This window comes from Erithacus rubecula (genome assembly GCF_903797595.1).
Source record: "Erithacus rubecula genome assembly, chromosome: 29".
Taxonomy (NCBI): domain Eukaryota; kingdom Metazoa; phylum Chordata; class Aves; order Passeriformes; family Muscicapidae; genus Erithacus; species Erithacus rubecula.
The window spans coordinates 3,087,006-3,105,839 of record NC_136681.1 but is presented as its reverse complement, the minus strand read 5'-3'; the positions used below and the strand labels follow the sequence as shown (position 1 = coordinate 3,105,839).

The 18,834-nt window shown below is 50.3% G+C and overlaps 1 protein-coding gene across 1 annotated transcript in view; it reads right to left on the bottom strand.

Moving 5' to 3' along the window:
- The window catches only part of PEBP4 (phosphatidylethanolamine binding protein 4), a gene marked incomplete at its 5' end in the record, with an annotated part of 73,690 nt that overhangs the window by 54,366 nt on the left and 490 nt on the right, over positions 1–18,834 (bottom strand). The window contains one exon of the mRNA XM_079328776.1: positions 17,710–17,842. Within this exon, the coding sequence (XP_079184902.1) occupies positions 17,710–17,842 (133 nt within the window). The remainder of the gene's footprint in view (positions 1–17,709; positions 17,843–18,834) is intronic.

Here is an 18,834-nt window from a genome sequence, read left to right as displayed (position 1 = left end):
CTTTCCCACCTCAGCTGTCAGCAGGGAGCTGCTCAACCCCCCCTGCAGCCTCGTTAAAAATGTGATGCTTCCCTAAGGCGAGCCAGGCAGACACGGCCAAATTAACGAGGGCTGGATCAGACTCCCCTTCCCCAGGAATAAACCTGGGCATGCAGGGAGAAGAAGGCAAGGCTGGGTTTGGGGAGGTTGTGTGCTCACCAAAAGAGCAATCCTGTCCTTGTCACTGTTAATCAGGAGGGAAATGCTGCAAAGGGTGGGAATTCAATCCCTGCCCCAACCCAGATCCTCTGGATGAGCTGTGCCAGCAGCAGGTTTGCAAACACATCCTTGCAGCTCTCCCACTTCATTTCCCCCATTGGAAAATAAATAAACAGCATTGTTTGGTTTTGGTTATTTTTGTGTTTGTTTGTTTTTGTTTTTTTTTTTTTTAAATCTCTTTTTTCTTTGTGCAATCTGGAAAGGGGCACATTTCCAGCAAGAAGCTGGGATAGGCTGGAGGCATCTCCAGCTGGGCAAGGGGCACCTTGTCTGTGTGACAAGGAAGGATTTGTGCCCCAAAACCCCACAGAGCACCCACAGTTCCAGGCCAAAAAAAAAAAAATGGGATTTGGTACCTCTGGAATAATCCAGCTGATTTCCCACTGGAAATAGAGATAAAACCCTAGAACCATGTCTGGAGCTAAGGGGACACCTGTGCTCCATCAGCAGCATTTGAGGGGCTCAGGGATTTTGGGAAGGCACTGAGAGGCTCCTGTCTGAGGGCACCTCTTTAATCCCAACCCCTTGAAACCGAAATAAAGCTCCAAACAATCCTGAACCAACCCCTCGAGCCCAAACAGCAGCGAGATTTGGGAGCCAGTCCAAGCTCTGCAGCTTAGGCCCATCTCCAAATATCTCCCAACAAGTTTATTTATGGAAAATAAAATCAGTCCAAGATGTTCACAGCTCAGGAATATTTAATGCTATTTGGTGAGAAAGTATTTCCAGCGAGGAGGGAAGTGTGTGGCACCCCCAGCCTGGGCACTGACCCACACCAGTCACCCCAGAGCCCTGGACTGGTCTGACTGGACCCAACACCCCTCACTTCATTCCTCCTGAATTAATCCTGCTGGATTAATTGGCTCTGGGGTGAGGTGATGGGGAGAGGAGGTGCTGAGGGATCTGTGCTCCTGCCCCTGGGTGCCACCTCATGGACCTGTCCCTTCCCTGTCACCCAGGAGCAGCAAGGACGATTTCCCCAGGTGGGAGAAGGAGGGGAGGGCAGCAGAGTGAGCCCAGATGATGCTCAGACACAGATCCCCCCCTCTGGCAGCCAAAATCCCGGGAGCTGCAGCCACCGTGGTGACCCACAGAGGTCACAAGTGACACTGAGCTGTCTGCTGGGCCAGCCCGGGGTCAGGGGCAGGCTGGGGGCAGCACTGATGGGAGGCACTTTAATAGACACCTGTCACCTGATGGGAGGGTTAATGCATCCCCCTGATCCCGTGGGATGTCCCCCTGATCCCACAGGAGCCACATCCCAGCTGCCACCACACTCTGGGCTGTCACCTTGGCCAAGGGAGGGAGGGACAGCACCAGGCCCAGGCCTGGACTTTACAAACAGCTCCAACATCCCTGGAAGACGTCTCAGAGTCATGCACGGGCTTGGAAATGTCTCCCATTAGAATTCTGAGTCATTGGTGACTCAGTGACATTTCTGGAATGAAAAGGCAGTGGCTGGCCCGGCCCTGGTGGCCACACCACAACTCCAGGGCTCATTTCTGATCCTGTTTCCCAAACAAACAACCCCCCAGAGCCTGGATGTGCAGCCATTCATGAGTTGTCCTCTGGGATGGCAAGTTTTGGATTCCTACCCTGAGAAATTCTGTTTTGTGTGGGAAAAAACAGGGATCTGAGCCCAGGACAGAGCCAGGTGTGGTGGCAGCAGCTGGAGCTGCCCCAGGGATGTGATGTGCAGGGTGGGATTCCCTAAATCTTTATGTTTAAACACAAAATCCTTAGAAAGAAATAAAAGGAACTTCCAACAGACCAGGACTGACACACACAGCCAGGGTCAGGCTGCTGCTGCAAATTCCTGCAGGAAAAAGGGATTCAGGAGCTCTTGGGCACTACAGGGTTGGAATGGTCACACTGCTGGTTCCTGGGGACAGGCATTTTCATTAGGGCAGCTCTCATAGCTCAATTTATCCTGGGAATGGCCAAATCCAGGGCAGGAAACACTCAGTGAACTGATAACCCTGGATCACACAGTGGTTGTTCCCCCTCTCCTCACGGTCCTTTTACAGCCCTTTATTAAAGCACTCAGTTTTAGAGCTGGGAGGAAGCTGCCCCCAGGGAAGGAGTGGATGCTCAGGGACAGGGATGCTTGGAGGGTGGAGGGGCAGGATGTTCAACAGCTGGGGGACTTGGAGGGTGGGATGTTTGGAGGTCAGGATGCTCAGAGGTTGGGATTATCTGAGGTCAGGATGATCAGAGATCGGGATTCTTAGAGAGAGGGATGCTCAGAGCCAAGATGCTCAAGATGCTCAGAGATCAGGATGCTCAGAGGATTGGATTATTGGAGACCAGGATGCTCAGAGACCAGGATTCCCAAAGGCTGGGATGCTCAGAGGTCCTTGGATGTTGGAATGTTCAGGGTCTGGGATGCTCAGGGTTTAGGGTGCTCAGAGTTTAGGGTGCTCAGAGATTAAGGTACTTAGGGATCAGGACCTTCAGATGTCAGGATGCTCAGGGATCAGGATGCTCAAGGATCTGGATATTCAAGGATCAGGATGTTCAGGGATCAGGATGCTCTGGGATCAAGGTGCTCAGGGATCTGGAAGTTCGAGGATCAGGATACTCTGGGATCAAGGTTCTCAAGAATCAGGAGCCTCAAGTATCAGGATACTCAAAGATCAGGATACTCAGGGATCAGGACTTCCAGATGTCAGGATCTCCAGATGTCAGGATGCTCAGGAATCAGGATATTCAGGGGTGAGGATGTTCAGGAATCAGAACCCTAGGGGATCAGGATGCTCTGGGATTGGGTTGTCCAAGAATCAAGATGCTCAGGGCACAAGATGCTCAGGGATCAGGATGCTCAGATATCAGGATGCTCAGGGATCAAGGTGTTCAAGGATCAAGATGCTCAAGGATCAGGATGCTCAGAGCACAAGATGCTCAGATATCAGGATGCTCAGGGATCAAGGTGTTCAAGGATCAGGATGCTCAGGGATCAGGATGCTCAGGAATCAGGATGCTCAGGGATCAAGGTGTTCAGAGTTCACGGTGTTCAGGGATTAGGATGCTCAGGAATCAGGATGCTCTGATATCAGGATGCTCAGGGATCAAGGTGTTCAGAGTTCAAGGTGTTCAGGGATCAAGATGCTCAGATATCAGGATGCTCAGGGATCAGGATGCTCAGGAATCAGGATGCTCAGGGATCAGGATGCTCAGGAATCAGGATGCTCAGGGCTCAGGACCCTCAGATCTCAGAGTGTCAGTCCCTGCTGTCACACCCACACTCCCCAACACCCCAATCCCTCCACGCAGCACCCACAGCACACCCTCAGCAGAACCCCAAACAGAACCCAACCATGTCCAGGCTCTTTGGAACTCCAGGAAAACAACCCCAGCCGGGTGCAGGAGCCTTCCCCTCCCCTCCATCCCGCCCTCCAGCACAGCTCGGCACCGGGAGAGGCTCGGGCGTCGCCAGCACACATCAGAGCAGAAATAAACCCGCAGCCATCCCCCCCTCCCCATCCCCGCCGCCCCCTTTTTTTACTATTATGTCTGAGAAGAGACGTCTCTGCTGGTTTTTTTCCCGGTGATTTAATGGCTCGGTGATGAGGGCTGCCTGGCTGGGATACAACTGAGCTCTGGGCATGGCCAAAAGGAACGGGGGGATCTACAACGAGGAGGGAGCAGCGAGTAGCAGCGACGGGTGATTGACAGCGAGTGAAATGGAGCGGCCAAATTCCATTGGCGCGGCTGGAAAATCCCGGGACGCTGCCCAGAGCTGATGGCTCCTTTCCTAGGGTTTTGCCAGAGCTGGCATTTGCCTTTCATCCTCGTTTAATTCACTCTTTGGAGGCTGCCACGGGGCTGTGTGTGCCTGGTGAGGTTTGAATTGCATTGGTTTTTTTTGTGTGTGTGTGTTGAGGTGTGGAAAGACTTGCCTTGGCCTCAAGCCCTTGGGAAAAGCAGCACTTGGAGGGCAATTCCTACACTTGGTGCAGGTGATTAAATGGTTTATTAAGGGTTTTCCTGGAAATCCTGGTGTCTGTTGGATCCCACAGGGATCCACCTGCAATATATCACAATATATCCCAAATACTGGATTTTACTGGGAAAACCACATGTGTGAAGGCTGCAGGGGCCAGAGTGGCTTTGCACATCTCACTGTCCCTGCAGTGACATTCCAAAATAAGACCAAAAGGTAACAAAAGTCTCATTTTCCAAACATTCCTTCACTTCCCAATGGGAAAAGTGCCAGACTGGAGCTCCCTCTTTGCCAGCAGCCTCCCCTGGACCAGCTCATCCCATGGGTGTCCCAGCCCTGCTGCTGTACCCAATTCCCAAATTGACCCAAAAACCAGGCCAAAAAACTCCAGCAGCAACCCAGTCCTGATCCTAGACCCAGCACGTGCCTCCCACTCCCATCCAGGATTATCCCCCCAAAATAGCCGGGTCCAGACAGGAATTTCACAGTTTTAGTGGAGAAAAATTCTGATTTTGCAAATCTGGTGGGTGCAAGATGCTGCTCCCACCCCCCAGGGTCATCCTGGCCCTGGATCTGTCCTCCCTCCTCTGGGTGATGGGGAAGGGGCTGGGAGCATCTTGGGGGCTGCAGAATTTTGGGGGGCTCCAGAATTTTGGGGGGAGGCTCAGCAGGACAGGGGGTTCAGCATTTTGGGGGGCTGCAGGATCATGAGGGTCTGCAGCACTTTTTTGGGGGTGCAGCAGCTTGGGGAGCTGCAGAATTTTGGGGGGCTGCAGCATTTTGGAGGGTTCAGCAGCACAGGGGGCTCTGCTTTTGAGGGGGCTCAGCATCTTGGGGAGCTGCAGAATTTTGGGGGGCTGCAGCATTTTGGAGGGTTCAGCAGCACAGGGGGCTCTGCTTTTGGGAGGGCTCAGCATCTTGGGGGGCTGTAGAATTTTGGGGGGCTGCAGCATTTTGAGGGGCTTTGACATCTCAAGGGGCTGCAGCATTTTGAGGGGGCTCAGCATTTTGGAGAGTCAGCAATTTTGGGGGTCTCAGCATTTTGGGGGAGCTCAGCATTTGAGGGAGCTCAGCCTCCCCTCCTCTCCACATCCCAAATATTTGTTTAACCGGGGAATTCCCTCCGCACATCCTCGGGGCTCCTCCAGCATTCCCAAAAAAACCCAAAAACCCTCTGGAGAGAGGGAGCCACCACCTCGATCCCCCGGGGCTGTGTGAACGCACCAGCCGCCACCTCCCGGTGTCCCCAGTGTCCCCTGGTGCCACCACAACGCGTCCCCCCCTCCTCGACCCCGCCAAAAAACTCCTGCGATTTGATCCTCTGCTTAATTCCTGCTCCTCATTAATTTATTTCCTGCTCCCCATTAATTCCTGCTCCCCGTTAATTCCATTCCTGCTCCCCATTAATTCCTGCTCCCCATTAATTTAATTCCTGCTCCCCATTAATTTAATTCCTGTTTCCCATTAATTCCTGCTCCCCATTAATTCCTGCTCCCCATTAATTCCATTCCTGCTCCCCATTAATTCCTGCTCCCCGTTAATTCCATTCCTGCTCCCCATTAATTCCTGCTCCCCGTTAATTTAATTCCTGCTCCCCATTAATTCCATTCCTGCTCCCCATTTATTCCTGCTCCCCGTTAATTTAATTCCTGCTCCCCATTAATTCCTGTTCCCCATTAATTTAATTCCTGTTTCCCATTAATTCCTGCTCCCCATTAATTCCCAATCAGGCTCTGAACCTTCTCTCCGAGACGATGCCGAGATCAAATGCGTAGTTAAGAGACGAGTCGGACATCAAAGGGAGAAGTTTTGTTTTCAGGAATTTTTTTTTTTCCTTTTTTTTTTAAATCCCGGCGAGGCGGCGCCGGGAAGCGCGAGCCGAGAGCTCCCTCTGCTCCCAGAAAAAACCTTCCAGGATTTCCAAACCTCCTTCCCCAGCCCTGCAAACTCGTCACACCCCCCCGGGGGGACAAGCACAAGCTGCTGCTCGGGGAAATGTTTGCCCCGGGGGATGAATTGGTGTTAAAAATGTGTCAGGGAAAGGATAAAAATGGTCACAAGCCCCGTGGGCACCCCAAAAATGCATCAGGTTCTGCAGCAGGGGAGACCCCGGGATGGAAAATTTCATCTATAAATCATAAATATCTGGTTTATCAATTGATTGGAGGCGAATGGCAGCACTTGGAGTTCCCTCAGGATGGGGGGAAAATAAAATAATTTTTATTTCCATCGTTCTGGAAGTGAAATAAATAAATACCAGGCCAGCGAGGTGGATTTGGGGCAAAGAGGAGCTCAACACCCAAAATAAAAGGGAAAATCAGGGTGCAGAAAATGATTTCACTTCCAATGAAAACGTATTTTATTAGAGGAAGCAGATTCATCTTGGGTGGGGGATCCCAATAAAAGCAATATCCCATCTGTGATATCCCATCTCGCAGGGAAAATGAGTTATTAAAGCACAAGATGAATGGCTTGCAGTGCAGCTAAGTGCTCCAGTTAAGAGAAAAACAGTTCTAAACTTCCTCTTTGCCCCAAAACACATTCCTCCCCCTCATCCTCAAACTTTGGTTCTCTCTTTTTTTTTCCCCTTATCAAAATTCCTGAAGGGAAATTTTAATAGAAATAAAAATAAGGTGAATTTAGACGGGTGGTGATGGTTGGTTTTGTATTTTTTTTTTCCTTTTCTCCTCTCCTTCCCCCAACTTAAAAAAATAAAATAAAATAAAATAAATACACTTGAGGAATAAAAATAACCCGGATAAGTTCAGTTGTGGGGAAGGAGGGAGGATGTAAATGAAGGAGCATTCTCATGGAGAGCAGGGCGCCTCGGCTCTGCATGAATAAATAGGGATAAAAATGTAACTCTGCACACAAAACTCCCATCCCAGCACCCCGAGAGGGCTGCAGCAGCACAAGCCACCAGCAATCCGGGATTTTTGGGATTTAGGGGGAAAAAAAAAGTGTTGGAATGGTGATTTTGGGGGGCTGTGGTGCCTCCCTCGGATATTGAGGCTGGTGGGGCGGGTCCACTGGGCACAGGGGGCAGTGAGGGTTTGTCCCAAATCCTTGGATCATTCAGGATCACTGAGGGTGTCCCATTCCCACCTTGGTCACCTCCAGGTGTCCCTTGGACACCCCCAGGGATGGGAATTCCCAAACCCTTCCAATCTTTAACAGCCTTTCCCGTCAGGAGATTCCTGCTCACGTCCACCCCAAACTTCCCCCGGTGCTGATCCCACGAGCTCCAGGAGCGCTCAGGATCCTCCTCCACCCAGCCCAGCACTCAATCTCATCACCAACATCCCTTTCCTCCCGAGATCCAAACAAACAGGGATGCTGGGAACTCACCCAGTGACTCAATTATTCCAAAAATCTGTGCTGAGAGGTGAGACCAGCTCCGAGCACCCCAAAACCTGCCGGCAGCACATCCCACCAGCCGGATCCCCCCCCCCCCAGCATCATTTTCCCCACTTTTTTCTCCACCATCCCCTGCTTTCCCCCCCTTCCCCACCCAGGCAGGATCTCCCGACCCCCCTCCCTTCTCCTGGCTCCCCGTTACACAACCCTGCTCGGGAGATCCTACGTGGGCAGCCGTGGGTTTTCCTGGGAATCGACAGCAGCTCAGCAGAACATGAGCATCTTACATAAACAGCCCCGTGAATTCCCCCTGCGTGGGGGCTGCCCGAGAACTCTGGGAGCCTCCTTTCCCCCCACCCCATCCTCATCCCCATCCTGATTTTTCATTTTTTTTCCCCCCTTTTTTTAATCGTTTTTTTTTATCGTTTGTGGGGGGGGGGGGAAAGGCAGCGCTCGACACAGAGAGAGAGAGAGAGAGAGAGAAATGACTCAAGTGTTTTGTAACTTGTCACATTCGGAGCTGCAATTTAGAGGCAGGAAGGAGGGATCCAAAATAGTCGCCCCAACCCCGGATTGTATAACCGAGATTCCCCCTCCCCTCCCGGCGGGGGGAAAAAAAAAGGAAAAAAAAAAAAAAAAAAGGGGAATTTCTGCTGGAGATTGGCAGCTGGAAAAAGGCAGGAGAGCAGGAAGGAGCCCCCAAATTGGGAAGAATTACTCATCCATGGAAAAAAAGGCTCCTGTGCCGGCGAGGAGATGCTGCAGGGGAGGAGGGAAGGCTCCGGGAATGATGCTGCGAGCCCGGGGCTGGGGCTGAGCTCCCCGGGGTGCTCCCCGCGGTGGGAGGTGATTTTGGGAGCGGCAAAGCAGGACCGAGCAGGATTCCCTGCCGGGAAGGGACCTGGCAGAGCTGCTGAACGGCACCCGCTGCCAAAATTTGGGTTCAGAGCAGCTCGAGATGCCAGAGCCGGGCTGGGAGATGCTCGGATAATCCCGCGGGAGGCGGCACCAGGGTCAGGGTGTGCTCCTCTCCCTCCACCGGCACCTGGAAATTCCCGATTCCCAGATTTTTTTCATCACCAGATTTTTCATTCCCAGTTTTTTCATTCATCCCAGAGGAACCCTGGCTGCTCCCAGAGCCCTCTGAAAATCCGGGAGAGCAGCACCTGCCTGGAGCAGGCAGAGTGATGGAGCAGAGACTCCCCCAACACACCCAGCCCAATATTCCAGAGATCCTGGAGCTTTTTTTTTATCACCAGATTTTTCATTCCCAGTTTTTTATTCAACCCAGAGCCCTCTGAAAATCCAGGAGAGCAGCACCTGCCTGGATCAGGCAGAGTGATGGAGCAGCATCACCAACACACCCAGCTCAGTATTCCAGAGATCCTGGAGCTTTTCCCAACCCCAAAAAAAGTCCAAGGCCAGAGCTGTGGAGCAGAGGCCTTCCAAACAGTACTTGGCAATTCCCAATTCCCAGATTTTTTTCATCACCAGATTTTTCATTCCCAGATTTTTATTCATCCCACAGGAGCCCAGAGCCCTCTGAAAATCCAGGAGAGCAGCACCTGCCTGGAGCAGGGAGAGTGATGGAGCAGAGACTCCCCCAACACACCCAGCCCAATATTCCAGACATCCTGGAGCTTTTCCCAACCCCAAATAAAGTCCAAGGCTGGAGCTGTGGAGCAGAAAAGCTCCACGGAATCAGGATCTGGGGAGGATGAAGATGAGGAAGATGAAGAGCAGTCATGCCCAGCTCCCCCTTAATTAAACACAATTCCAAACCCCATAAATTCAAATTTTCAAGCGCCAGGAGCACGGGGAGGGACCTGCCAGGTGCTATAAACCCTCCTGCCCACCCCAAATGGCGTTAATGGCTTTTGAAGGAGCCCGGGCGGGTCCGGGGGAGGTGACAGATCCCCTCGGGGCTCATCGATCTGCCATCGATCACCCCGCGAATGTTCAGAAACCCAGACGGGCTCCGGCTCCGGGATCTGCGGGGGCTGAGCCTCCTCAGGCTCCCCTCAAAAATAAATCACATAAATCCTGCATTTGGGGTGAGGGGAGGGATCTTTGCAGATTTTTCTCCGGTGTCACCCTGGCTTAAAGGCTCTGAAATTCTGAGTGCCCTACACTCACACTGGCTGCGGCAGGGAAAATCCAAAGATGGGGCGAGGGGAAAGAAAAATCAGGTTGTTTTCCACAGATTTGTCTGTTTACACAACTCGGTTTGGCACTGCAATTAATAAAATTCATGTAAAATATGTAATTTTTTTTTATGCCCACCTGGCAGGTGCTTCCCTGCAGCTTTGGGATTGACAGGTGAAAATAAAGTGGATATAAACCGAGATAAAAAGCAGAATTCCCAACAAATTCTAAAAAAAAAATCTCAACCACACTTTTTTTTAGGATATTCCACTGGAATCCTGGGCACATCCTATCCCCTCAGACACACCAGCACCAGTTCCCACTGGTTCATTCCACACAAAACGTGCATCTGCTGGAGCCACACAATTATCTCTGGGAGCAAAGCGTTGATGGATGGAAGTTTTAATTACCAAACCTCCTCATCCTCCCCCATGCACAAAAAGTGCATTTGCTGGCATGTTTTATTTCATAATAAAACACGGCCAAATTCCACACGGGTGGAACACGTGCGCGGGGCACGGGAGGGACGAGACGAGCTGGAAATTTGTCACCAGAGCCGGGAATTTCTGTTCCTGTGATCTCTGTAGCCCCCAAATCTGCCGGGGAAGGAGGGAGCAGCACACACAGGGGGTGGGGAGGGGTTCAGGGATGGATCCCAGCTCCTGCCGGGGTTGTGGGGACCGACACGTCCCCAAAGAGAAGGACAAGCCTTAATCGCCATGGACAGGGCTGAAGGGTGGCCCTGTCACCCATCAGGATCGTTTAAAGCTTGGGAAGTGCCCAATTCCCGTGGGGAACGCCCGCCGGAGCTCCGTGCTCATATCACTCCCAATCTCATTTCGCTCCTTCACGCTTTTCGCTGTCGCGGTGACACCGAGCGAGCCCCGATCACGACACAGGGACCTCCCTCTGCCCCAAAACCTGCCTGCCGCCCTCAGCTCCAGCCTGTTGGAGCCTGCTGTGATGGATTTTATCATTCCCGACCTTAAACCCCCTCCCCTTCCTTCCTTCCTTTCGCCAGTAAATCCTCCAGCAGGAATTTTTTTTTTTTTTTCCTTTTTCCTTGGAAATTCACAGCCAACCTGCTAATGAGTCTTTGTGAAACTTGTGCCTTCTTACCTCTAATTTTACAGCCTGTTCGGATTTGAGCTCTGTGGACAGCCTCACATTTGGTTGGGAATTATAGGCTGAGTGGCTGTTCTCTCCTATTATTGTGCTGTCAATCTCCTATTAGCACATTATAATATGCTACACTGAATGCATCTGTTCTGTAGATCACAAGTCCTAATTGTCATTTGTTGAATCACTTTGTCTTATATGATTGTTAAGCAATTATTTCACCCAAAGCAGCTTAAACTTTGATTACTGTATAGTGTTTACAGGGATCAAAGGGAAAAATCAGCGGCGGCTTCAAACATTTTTTTTCTTTTTCTTTTTTTTTGTGCTGAGGAGCGAGTGGGAGATGCCAACACACAGGGGTGACCTGGGGGTGCTTCCCTGCCATCCTGCCTTGGGGAATGGTGTTTGTCCAGGATGGTGAAAGGTCCAGCAGTGTGGGGGTCAGGAGATGGATGTGAAGTGACGCTGCTGCCAGGATTGCTCACGGATCCAGGCTCTGCTGGCGTGTGGCACCAGCTGCCTGCTGCTCCCCTCGGGAGGAACGGGGCCTGGTGGGGGGACAACACCCCTGGGGTGTTGTTAAACAGCCTGAACATCCCGGGGCTCATCTCCCACGGATCCAGAATCCCAAAAATCCCAGGGCTGCATTTCCCACGGATCTAGAATCCCAAAAATTCCAAGGGCTGATCTTCCACGGATTCAGAATCCCAAAAATCCCAGGCCTGATCTCCCACAGATTCAGAATCCCAAAAATCCCAGGGCTGATCTCCCACGGATTCAGAATCCCAAAAATCCCAGGGCTGATCTCTCATGGATTCAGAATCCCAAATATCTCAGGGCTGATGTCCCATGGATGGAACATCCCAAACATTCCAGGGCTGATATCCCATGGATTCAGAATCCCAAAAATCCCAGGGCTGACCTCTCATGGATTCAGAATCCCAAATATCCCAGGGCTGATCTCCCACGGATTCAGAATCCCAAAAATCCCAGGGCTGATCTCCCATGGATTCAGAATCCCAAAAATCCCAGGGCTGATCTCCCATGGATTGAACATCCCAGGGCTGATCTCCCATGGATTCTGCATCCCAAATATCCCAGGGCTGATCTCCCATGGATTGAGCATCCTGAGCATCCCCTCGGGTGGGACCAGGGCCTGCTGGGTGGAGAACACCCCCTGTGATGTTAAACCTTTCCCAGCCAGGGGAAAAAACCTCCCTGCTCCCCAAAAGGATGGGAATTGGAGCAGTGCATGGCTGGGAGGGATCACATCCCGACTAAACCCCAAATAAATCCTCATGGAAGAGGCAGCAGGGGGTCAGCAGAGGACAGGGCTGAGGCAGCACGCAGAGCCCTGGGCACACACATTTATTTTGGCTTTGCCACCCCACTCCAAAGCTCTGGCAGGGCCCTGGGGAGGCTCAGATCCCTCACCCCATTCCCCCTCCAGGATCCCTCTGAAGTCCGGGCTGCTGGAATGCGATCCCAGGGCATGGGAGCCCCGCCCGGGGAGGGGCTCATCCCCGGGGGCTGGGGCTAATCCCGGCAATCCCAGGAATGCTGCCCATTGTTTGAGAGGACTGGGAGAGGGAGAAAAACCAGGCTGGTGGCTCCAGACGGCTCCCCGAGCCAGCAGCCATACACAAACTGTCAGCAATCTTCTGCTTCCCAGCCTCTTCTCCATTCGGGCTTGGAGGGAACCTGAGTGCCACTAAAAGGGTCCCTCCCTCCCTCCCCGGGCAGCTGAGTGTCCCCTGTCCCCTCCTGCCACCCCTGGAGAGGAGATGGAGCAGAGCTGCCCTTGCCTTTGTGAAAATTCATTAATTTCCTCACGCAAATGATCGTCTGAATAACGGGAAATCAGCCCCCAGAACACAAAACCCTTTATAAATCAGGCCTGTCCCCAACCAGGGCTTGTCCTCAAACAGGGACTGGCCCCAGCCAGGCCACCAACTGCTTCACTAAACGGGAAAAAAAAATCAGGGAAAAGAACCAGAGTGGACTTTCTGTGGATTTTGGGGATTTTTTGCTCTTCCCTCCCTGTGCTGATTCCCCAACTCCCAGCCCTGGGTTCTGGTCACAATTTAGGCACAAAAAGCTGCTGGGTGCAGCCCCAAGCCACCCCTGAGGGTCCCATCCCATGGAGGAGCTTTTCATCCCAGCATGGAAATCCCAGAGAGATGAGGAGCAGCAGGAAGGAGCTGAGCTCAGGGATGTGCCAAAAACAAGTTTACAAAGTTTGGTTTGGGGTAGGAACCCTGAGAAAAACACTTTATATCTAGATTTTATCAGAGAGAAAAAAAAAAAAAAAAAGCTAATTATTCCCTGTATCCTAAAAAAATGATGGCACAGCCCAAAGAAGCCTCTAAGGAAGTTGTCAAACCTTGGGATAAAAACAAATCTGGAGGAGCAGGTACAAGGTAGCAGCTCCAGCACAGGTAAAATTGCTTTTTAACAAGGAGACAAGCCCCATCCCTGGCATCTGCTGTATGTTTTCATAAAGCCCAGAAAATTTGCTTTTAAAAGGCCAGTAAATAAAGTTCCTATCGATTTGATCTCCAGTGTAATCTGTTTTTCTGTCTGCCACCACGAGTGGCAATAAAAGGGAATCAGGGTTGGGGTTAATGCAGTGATCCATCATCCTCGGGGGTTTGCACAATCCACAAACTGCCCCAAATTGGTGCAAGGGCCAATTTTCTTTTCCAATTTATTTTTGCTTGAGCGCAGCAATATCGAGGCAGGGGGAGAGGATGTGTTTCCCCTCCTTCCAGATGTTCTCCTGCTTCCCCTGGGCTGGCAAAGGGGCAGCAGTTTGGGGTTTTTGGGGAGGTGCTGTGGGTGTTTGGGGTTTTGGGGTCTTTGGGGGGTTGGGGTTGATCAGGAGAGTTTTGCAGGGAGGATTGAGGCTGATCTGCCATGGATGGAACGTGCCAGGGCTGATCTCCCATGGATTGAACATCCCAAATATCCCAGGGCTGATCTCCCATGGATTGAACATCCCAAATATCCCAGGGCTGCATCTCCCATGGATTGAACATCCCAAATATCCCAGGGCTGATCTCCCATGGATTGAACATCCCAAATATGCCAGGGCTGATCTCCCATGGATTGAACATCCCAAATATCCCAGTGCTGATCTCCCATGGACTGAACATCCCAAATATCTCAGGGCTGCATTTCTCCTGGATGGAACATCCCAAATATCCCAGGGCTGCATCTCCCATAGATTGAACATCCTGAACATCCCAGGGCTGATCTCCTGTGGATTCAGAATCCCAAATATCCCATCTCAGGGCTGATGTCCCACAGATTCTGCATCCTGAATATCCCAGGGCTGATCTCCCATGGATGGAATATCCTGAATATTCCAAGGCTGCATTTTCCATGGATTGAACATCCTGAACATGCCATGACTGCATTTCCCATGGATTCTCCATCCCAAATATCCCAGGGCTGATCTCCCATGGATTGAACATCCCAGGGCTGCATTTCCCATGGATTCTCCATCCCAAATATCCCAGGGCTGCATTTCCCCTGGTCTGAACATCCCAGGGCTGATCTCCCATGGATGGAACATCCCAAAATTCCCAGGTCTGCTCTCCAGACATTCCCAGTTCCCCAGGACAGAGCAGTTACAGTTTTCCCAGAGTATCCAAACCATCCACAACCTCTCTCCTGTCCCTGCAGTCACCCCAATCCTGTTCCTCAGAGATGCCCCCACACACAGCAGTGACCCCACTGCACTAAAAACTGCCCCAAAATTGGTTTTTTTGGGCAGCAAATTTATATTTGATAAAGCTGGATTGGACAGCTCAGTGTTAAAACATGACAAAATATTTGAATCCACCCTAAAATGATGCATTAAAATCCTTTTGCTGCTCAGCTTTGTGAGATTCCACCCCAATTCTAGCCCCTTCACCCCAAACCATCTTCACTGAGGACAAAGAGCACAAAGGTGACCCCAAATATCTGGGAAACTTCCCATTCCACCCTTCAGAAAAAAATTATTTCTAGAGAGAAAAAACAAACACTCCTGATTTGGCTTTTTTGGAGGTTGTTTTTCTTGAAGAGACAAAGTGTTCCACAGAGAGCTGACACTTCCTACACGAGTTTGAATCCTCAAACCCCGAGATTTTTCAGGATGGGAAAATCATCTCCAGCTCTGCCCAGGGGGATGGACATCTCCTCCCTTCACCAAATTTTTATACTCTCATTAGGGTATTAATTAGGAATAATTGGATTTTCGGGGTTTAGAAATAACCACTCGTAAAGTATAAAAGCAATTTTTGTGCCTCAGTTGTTCTTAATTGATTTAGGGTGAGTTTAAGGGGGGGGAAATGTGATCTAAAAGGGTCTTTAGTGGTTCAGGAGTAAGGAAATGGTGTGTTTTTATAAATGGAAATGGAAACTACAGGATTAAAATGAAAGGAAAAATAATTTCCCACATCCCCGGGAAACTCCAAACTCCTGGGAAGGTGGGGGTGGGGCTGTGTGCAGCAGTGAGGAGGATTTTTAAATTTTTGAATTTTAAAATTTAACTTTTTTTTTTTTTTAATTTTGGATTTTTAAATTTCTCATTTTTAAATTTTATTTTAATTTTTCAATTTTTCAATTTTTCACTTTCTTAATTTTTACATTTTTAAATTTTCTCTTTTAAATCTTTTTAAATTTTTAAATGTTTTAATTTTTAAATTTTCTCATTTTTAATTTTCTCATTTTTCAACTTTTTAATTTTTTAGGGCTTTTTTTTTTTTTTTTGGCGGCGGGGAAGAATCAATCAAACACCTTGCAGCAAAAATTCTCCTTCCAACCTTGTGATCCGCAGGGGGAAGAAACTTCCCAGAACGGATCGTTCACACTCCAGAGCCCGGGAACGACGGAAATTATGGGATGGGAGGGGCTGGGGTGTCCCCAAAACACCCTTATTGTCCCTGGCACAGCCCGCGGCAATCCCAGCTCCTCCCAGTTTATCCCAGCTCCTCCCAGTTTATCCCAGCTCTTCCCAGTTTATCCAAGTTTCTCTCAGTTTCTCCATTTTCCACATTTCATTCCAGTTTCTCCCATTTCCTCCCAGTTACTCCAATTTCTTCCCAGGTTCTCCCATTTCTTCCAATTTCTTCCCAGTTTCTCCAAATTTCTTCCAGTTCTTAACAATTTCTCCCATTTCTTCTCAGTGTCTCCCAGTTCTTCCCAGTTTATCCCAGTTTCCCCAGTTCCTCCCATTTCTTCCCAGTTTATCCAAGTTTCTCCCAGTTTCTCTCAGCTTCTCCAAGTTTCTCCCATTTCTTCCCATTTCCTCCCAGTTTCTTTATTTATTCCCAGCTTCTCCCAGTTCCTCCCAGTTTATCCTATTTCTTCCCAGTTTTTCCCAGTTCCTCCCAGTCCGGGCGGTGCTGGAGCTCGGGCAGTTCAATGCTGCCACCTGGTGGTGACAGGAGGGAACGGCAGCACCGGGATCCCCAAATCCCAAATCGATCCCAAATCCCAAATTCCATCAGGAGATCCCAGAGCCTGGGAGGGCTTTGAAAAATTGTCTAAATTTTTTTTTATTATTATTATTTTTAAAATCACGATCCTGATCATGATCCTCATTTTGATTCCAATTCTGATCCCGATCCCAGGAAAAGTCATTCTGGTCCCAATCCCAATCCTGATTCCAATCCTGATCCCAATCCCGATCCTGATCCCGATCCTGATTCTGACCATGATCCAAATCCTGATTCAAATCCTGATCCCAATATCGATCCTGATCCCAATCCCAATTCCAATCCTGCTTCCAATCCCAATCCCGATTCTAGTCCTGATTCCAATCCTGATCTCAATCCCTATTCCAATCCTGACTCCATTCCCAATCCCGATTCCAATTCTGATTCCAATCCCGATTCTGATCCTGATTTCAATCTTGATTCCAATCCTGATTCCGATCCCAATCCTGATACCGATTTCAATCCTGCTTCCAATCCCGATTCCAATCCCAATCCCAATCCTGATCCCGATTTCGAGCCCGATTTCAATCCCGATTCCAATCCTGCTTCCAATCCTGATCCCGATTCCAATTCTGACCCCAATCCTGATCCCAATCCCAATTTCAATTCTCATTCCAATCCCGATCCCAATCCCGATTTCAATTCTCATTCCAATCCCAATCCCGATTTCAATTCTCATTTCAATTCTCATTCCAATCCCGATCCCGATCCAGATTTCAATTCTCATTCCAATCCCGATCCCAATCCCGATTTCAATTCTCATTCCAATCCCAATTTCAATTCTCATTTCAATTCTCATTCCAATCCCGATCCCAATCCCGATTTCAATTCTCATTTCAATTCTCATTCCAATCCCGATCCCAATCCCAATCCCGATTTCAATTCTCATTCCGATCCCGATCCCAATTTCAATTCTCATTCCAATCCCGATCCCGATCCCGATCCCAATCCCAATTTCAATTCTCATTCCAATCCCAATCCCAATTTCAATTCTCATTCCAATCCCGATCCCAATCCCAATCCCAATTTCAATTCCCATTCCAATCCCGATCCCAATCCCAATCCCAATTTCAATTCTCATTCCAATCCCGATCCCGATCCCGATCCCAATCCCAATTTCAATTCTCATTCCAATCCCAATCCCAATTTCAATTCTCATTCCAATCCCGATCCCAATCCCAATCCCAATTTCAATTCTCATTCCAATCCCGATCCCGATCCCGATCCCAATCCCAATTTCAATTCTCATTCCAATCCCAATCCCAATTTCAATTCTCATTCCAATCCCGATCCCAATCCCAATCCCAATTTCAATTCTCATTCCAATCCCGATCCCAATCCCGATCCCAATCCCGATTTCAATTCTCATTCCAATCCCAGTCCCGTCCCAGCCCCTCTCACCTTCCTGGCCCAGGGGAAGCGCACGCGGGGCTCGCCCCATTCCAGGCTGAGGCGCTGCCGGAAGTTTTGGCACTTGGGGATGTAGGAGCAGCTCACGTCCCCCATCTCGGGATAGATGATCTCCACATCCCCCCTGCAACAACGGGATGGGGGAGATGAGCTGGGGCGGGAATTGGGGTTGGAATGGGGATGGGAATGATGGGGAGGAGCTGAAACTGGGAATTGGGGTTGGAATGGGGTTGGGATGGGGTTGGGAATGATGGGGAGGAGCTGGAACTGGGAGTTGGAGTTGGGATGGGGTTGGGAATGATGGGGAGGAGCTGGAACTGGGAGTTGGAGTTGGGATGGGGTTGGGAATGATGGGAAGGAACTGGAGGTGGGAATTGGGGTTGGGATGGGGCTGGGACTGATGGGGAGGAGCTGGAACTGGGAATTGGGGTTGGAATGGGGATGGGAATGATGGGGAGGAGCTGAAACTGGGAATTGGGGTTGGGATGGGGTTGGGAATGATGGGAAGGAACTGGAGGTGGGAATTGGGGTTGGGATGGGGCTGGGACTGATGGGGAGGAGCTGGAACTGGGAATTGGGGTTGGGAATGATGGGGAGGAGCTGGAGCTGGGAATTGGGGTTGGAATGGGGCTGGAAATGATGGGGAGGAGCTGGAACTGTGAATAGGGGTTGGGATGGGGTTGGGAATGATGGGAAGGAGCTGGAACTGGGAATTGGGGTTGGGATGGAGCTGGGAATGCTGGGGAGGATGCTGAGATGGGATAATGGAAGTTGGGGCTCTCCTCCCTCTCTTAAGGAGCAGCAGGAATTTCAACATTCTCCAGCAGATTTTGGGAAGGAATTCCCAGCTGGGAGGGTGGGAAGGGGCTGGGATGGAATTCCCAGAGCAGCCCCTGGATCCCTGGGAGTGTCCCAGGCCAGGCTGGATCCCCCTGGATCCAGTGGGAGATGTTGGAGTTGGAGCTGGGTGGGTTTTTCCCACCCAAACCATTCCAGGATTCCATGGAAAAACCTCTCCCTCCTCCCTCTGAGCTTTTCCATGGAAAACTTCTGTCACTTCTGTCATCCCTGAGGCTGCCTAAGTCACTTCCAAAGGGAAATGACTCCAGAGATTCC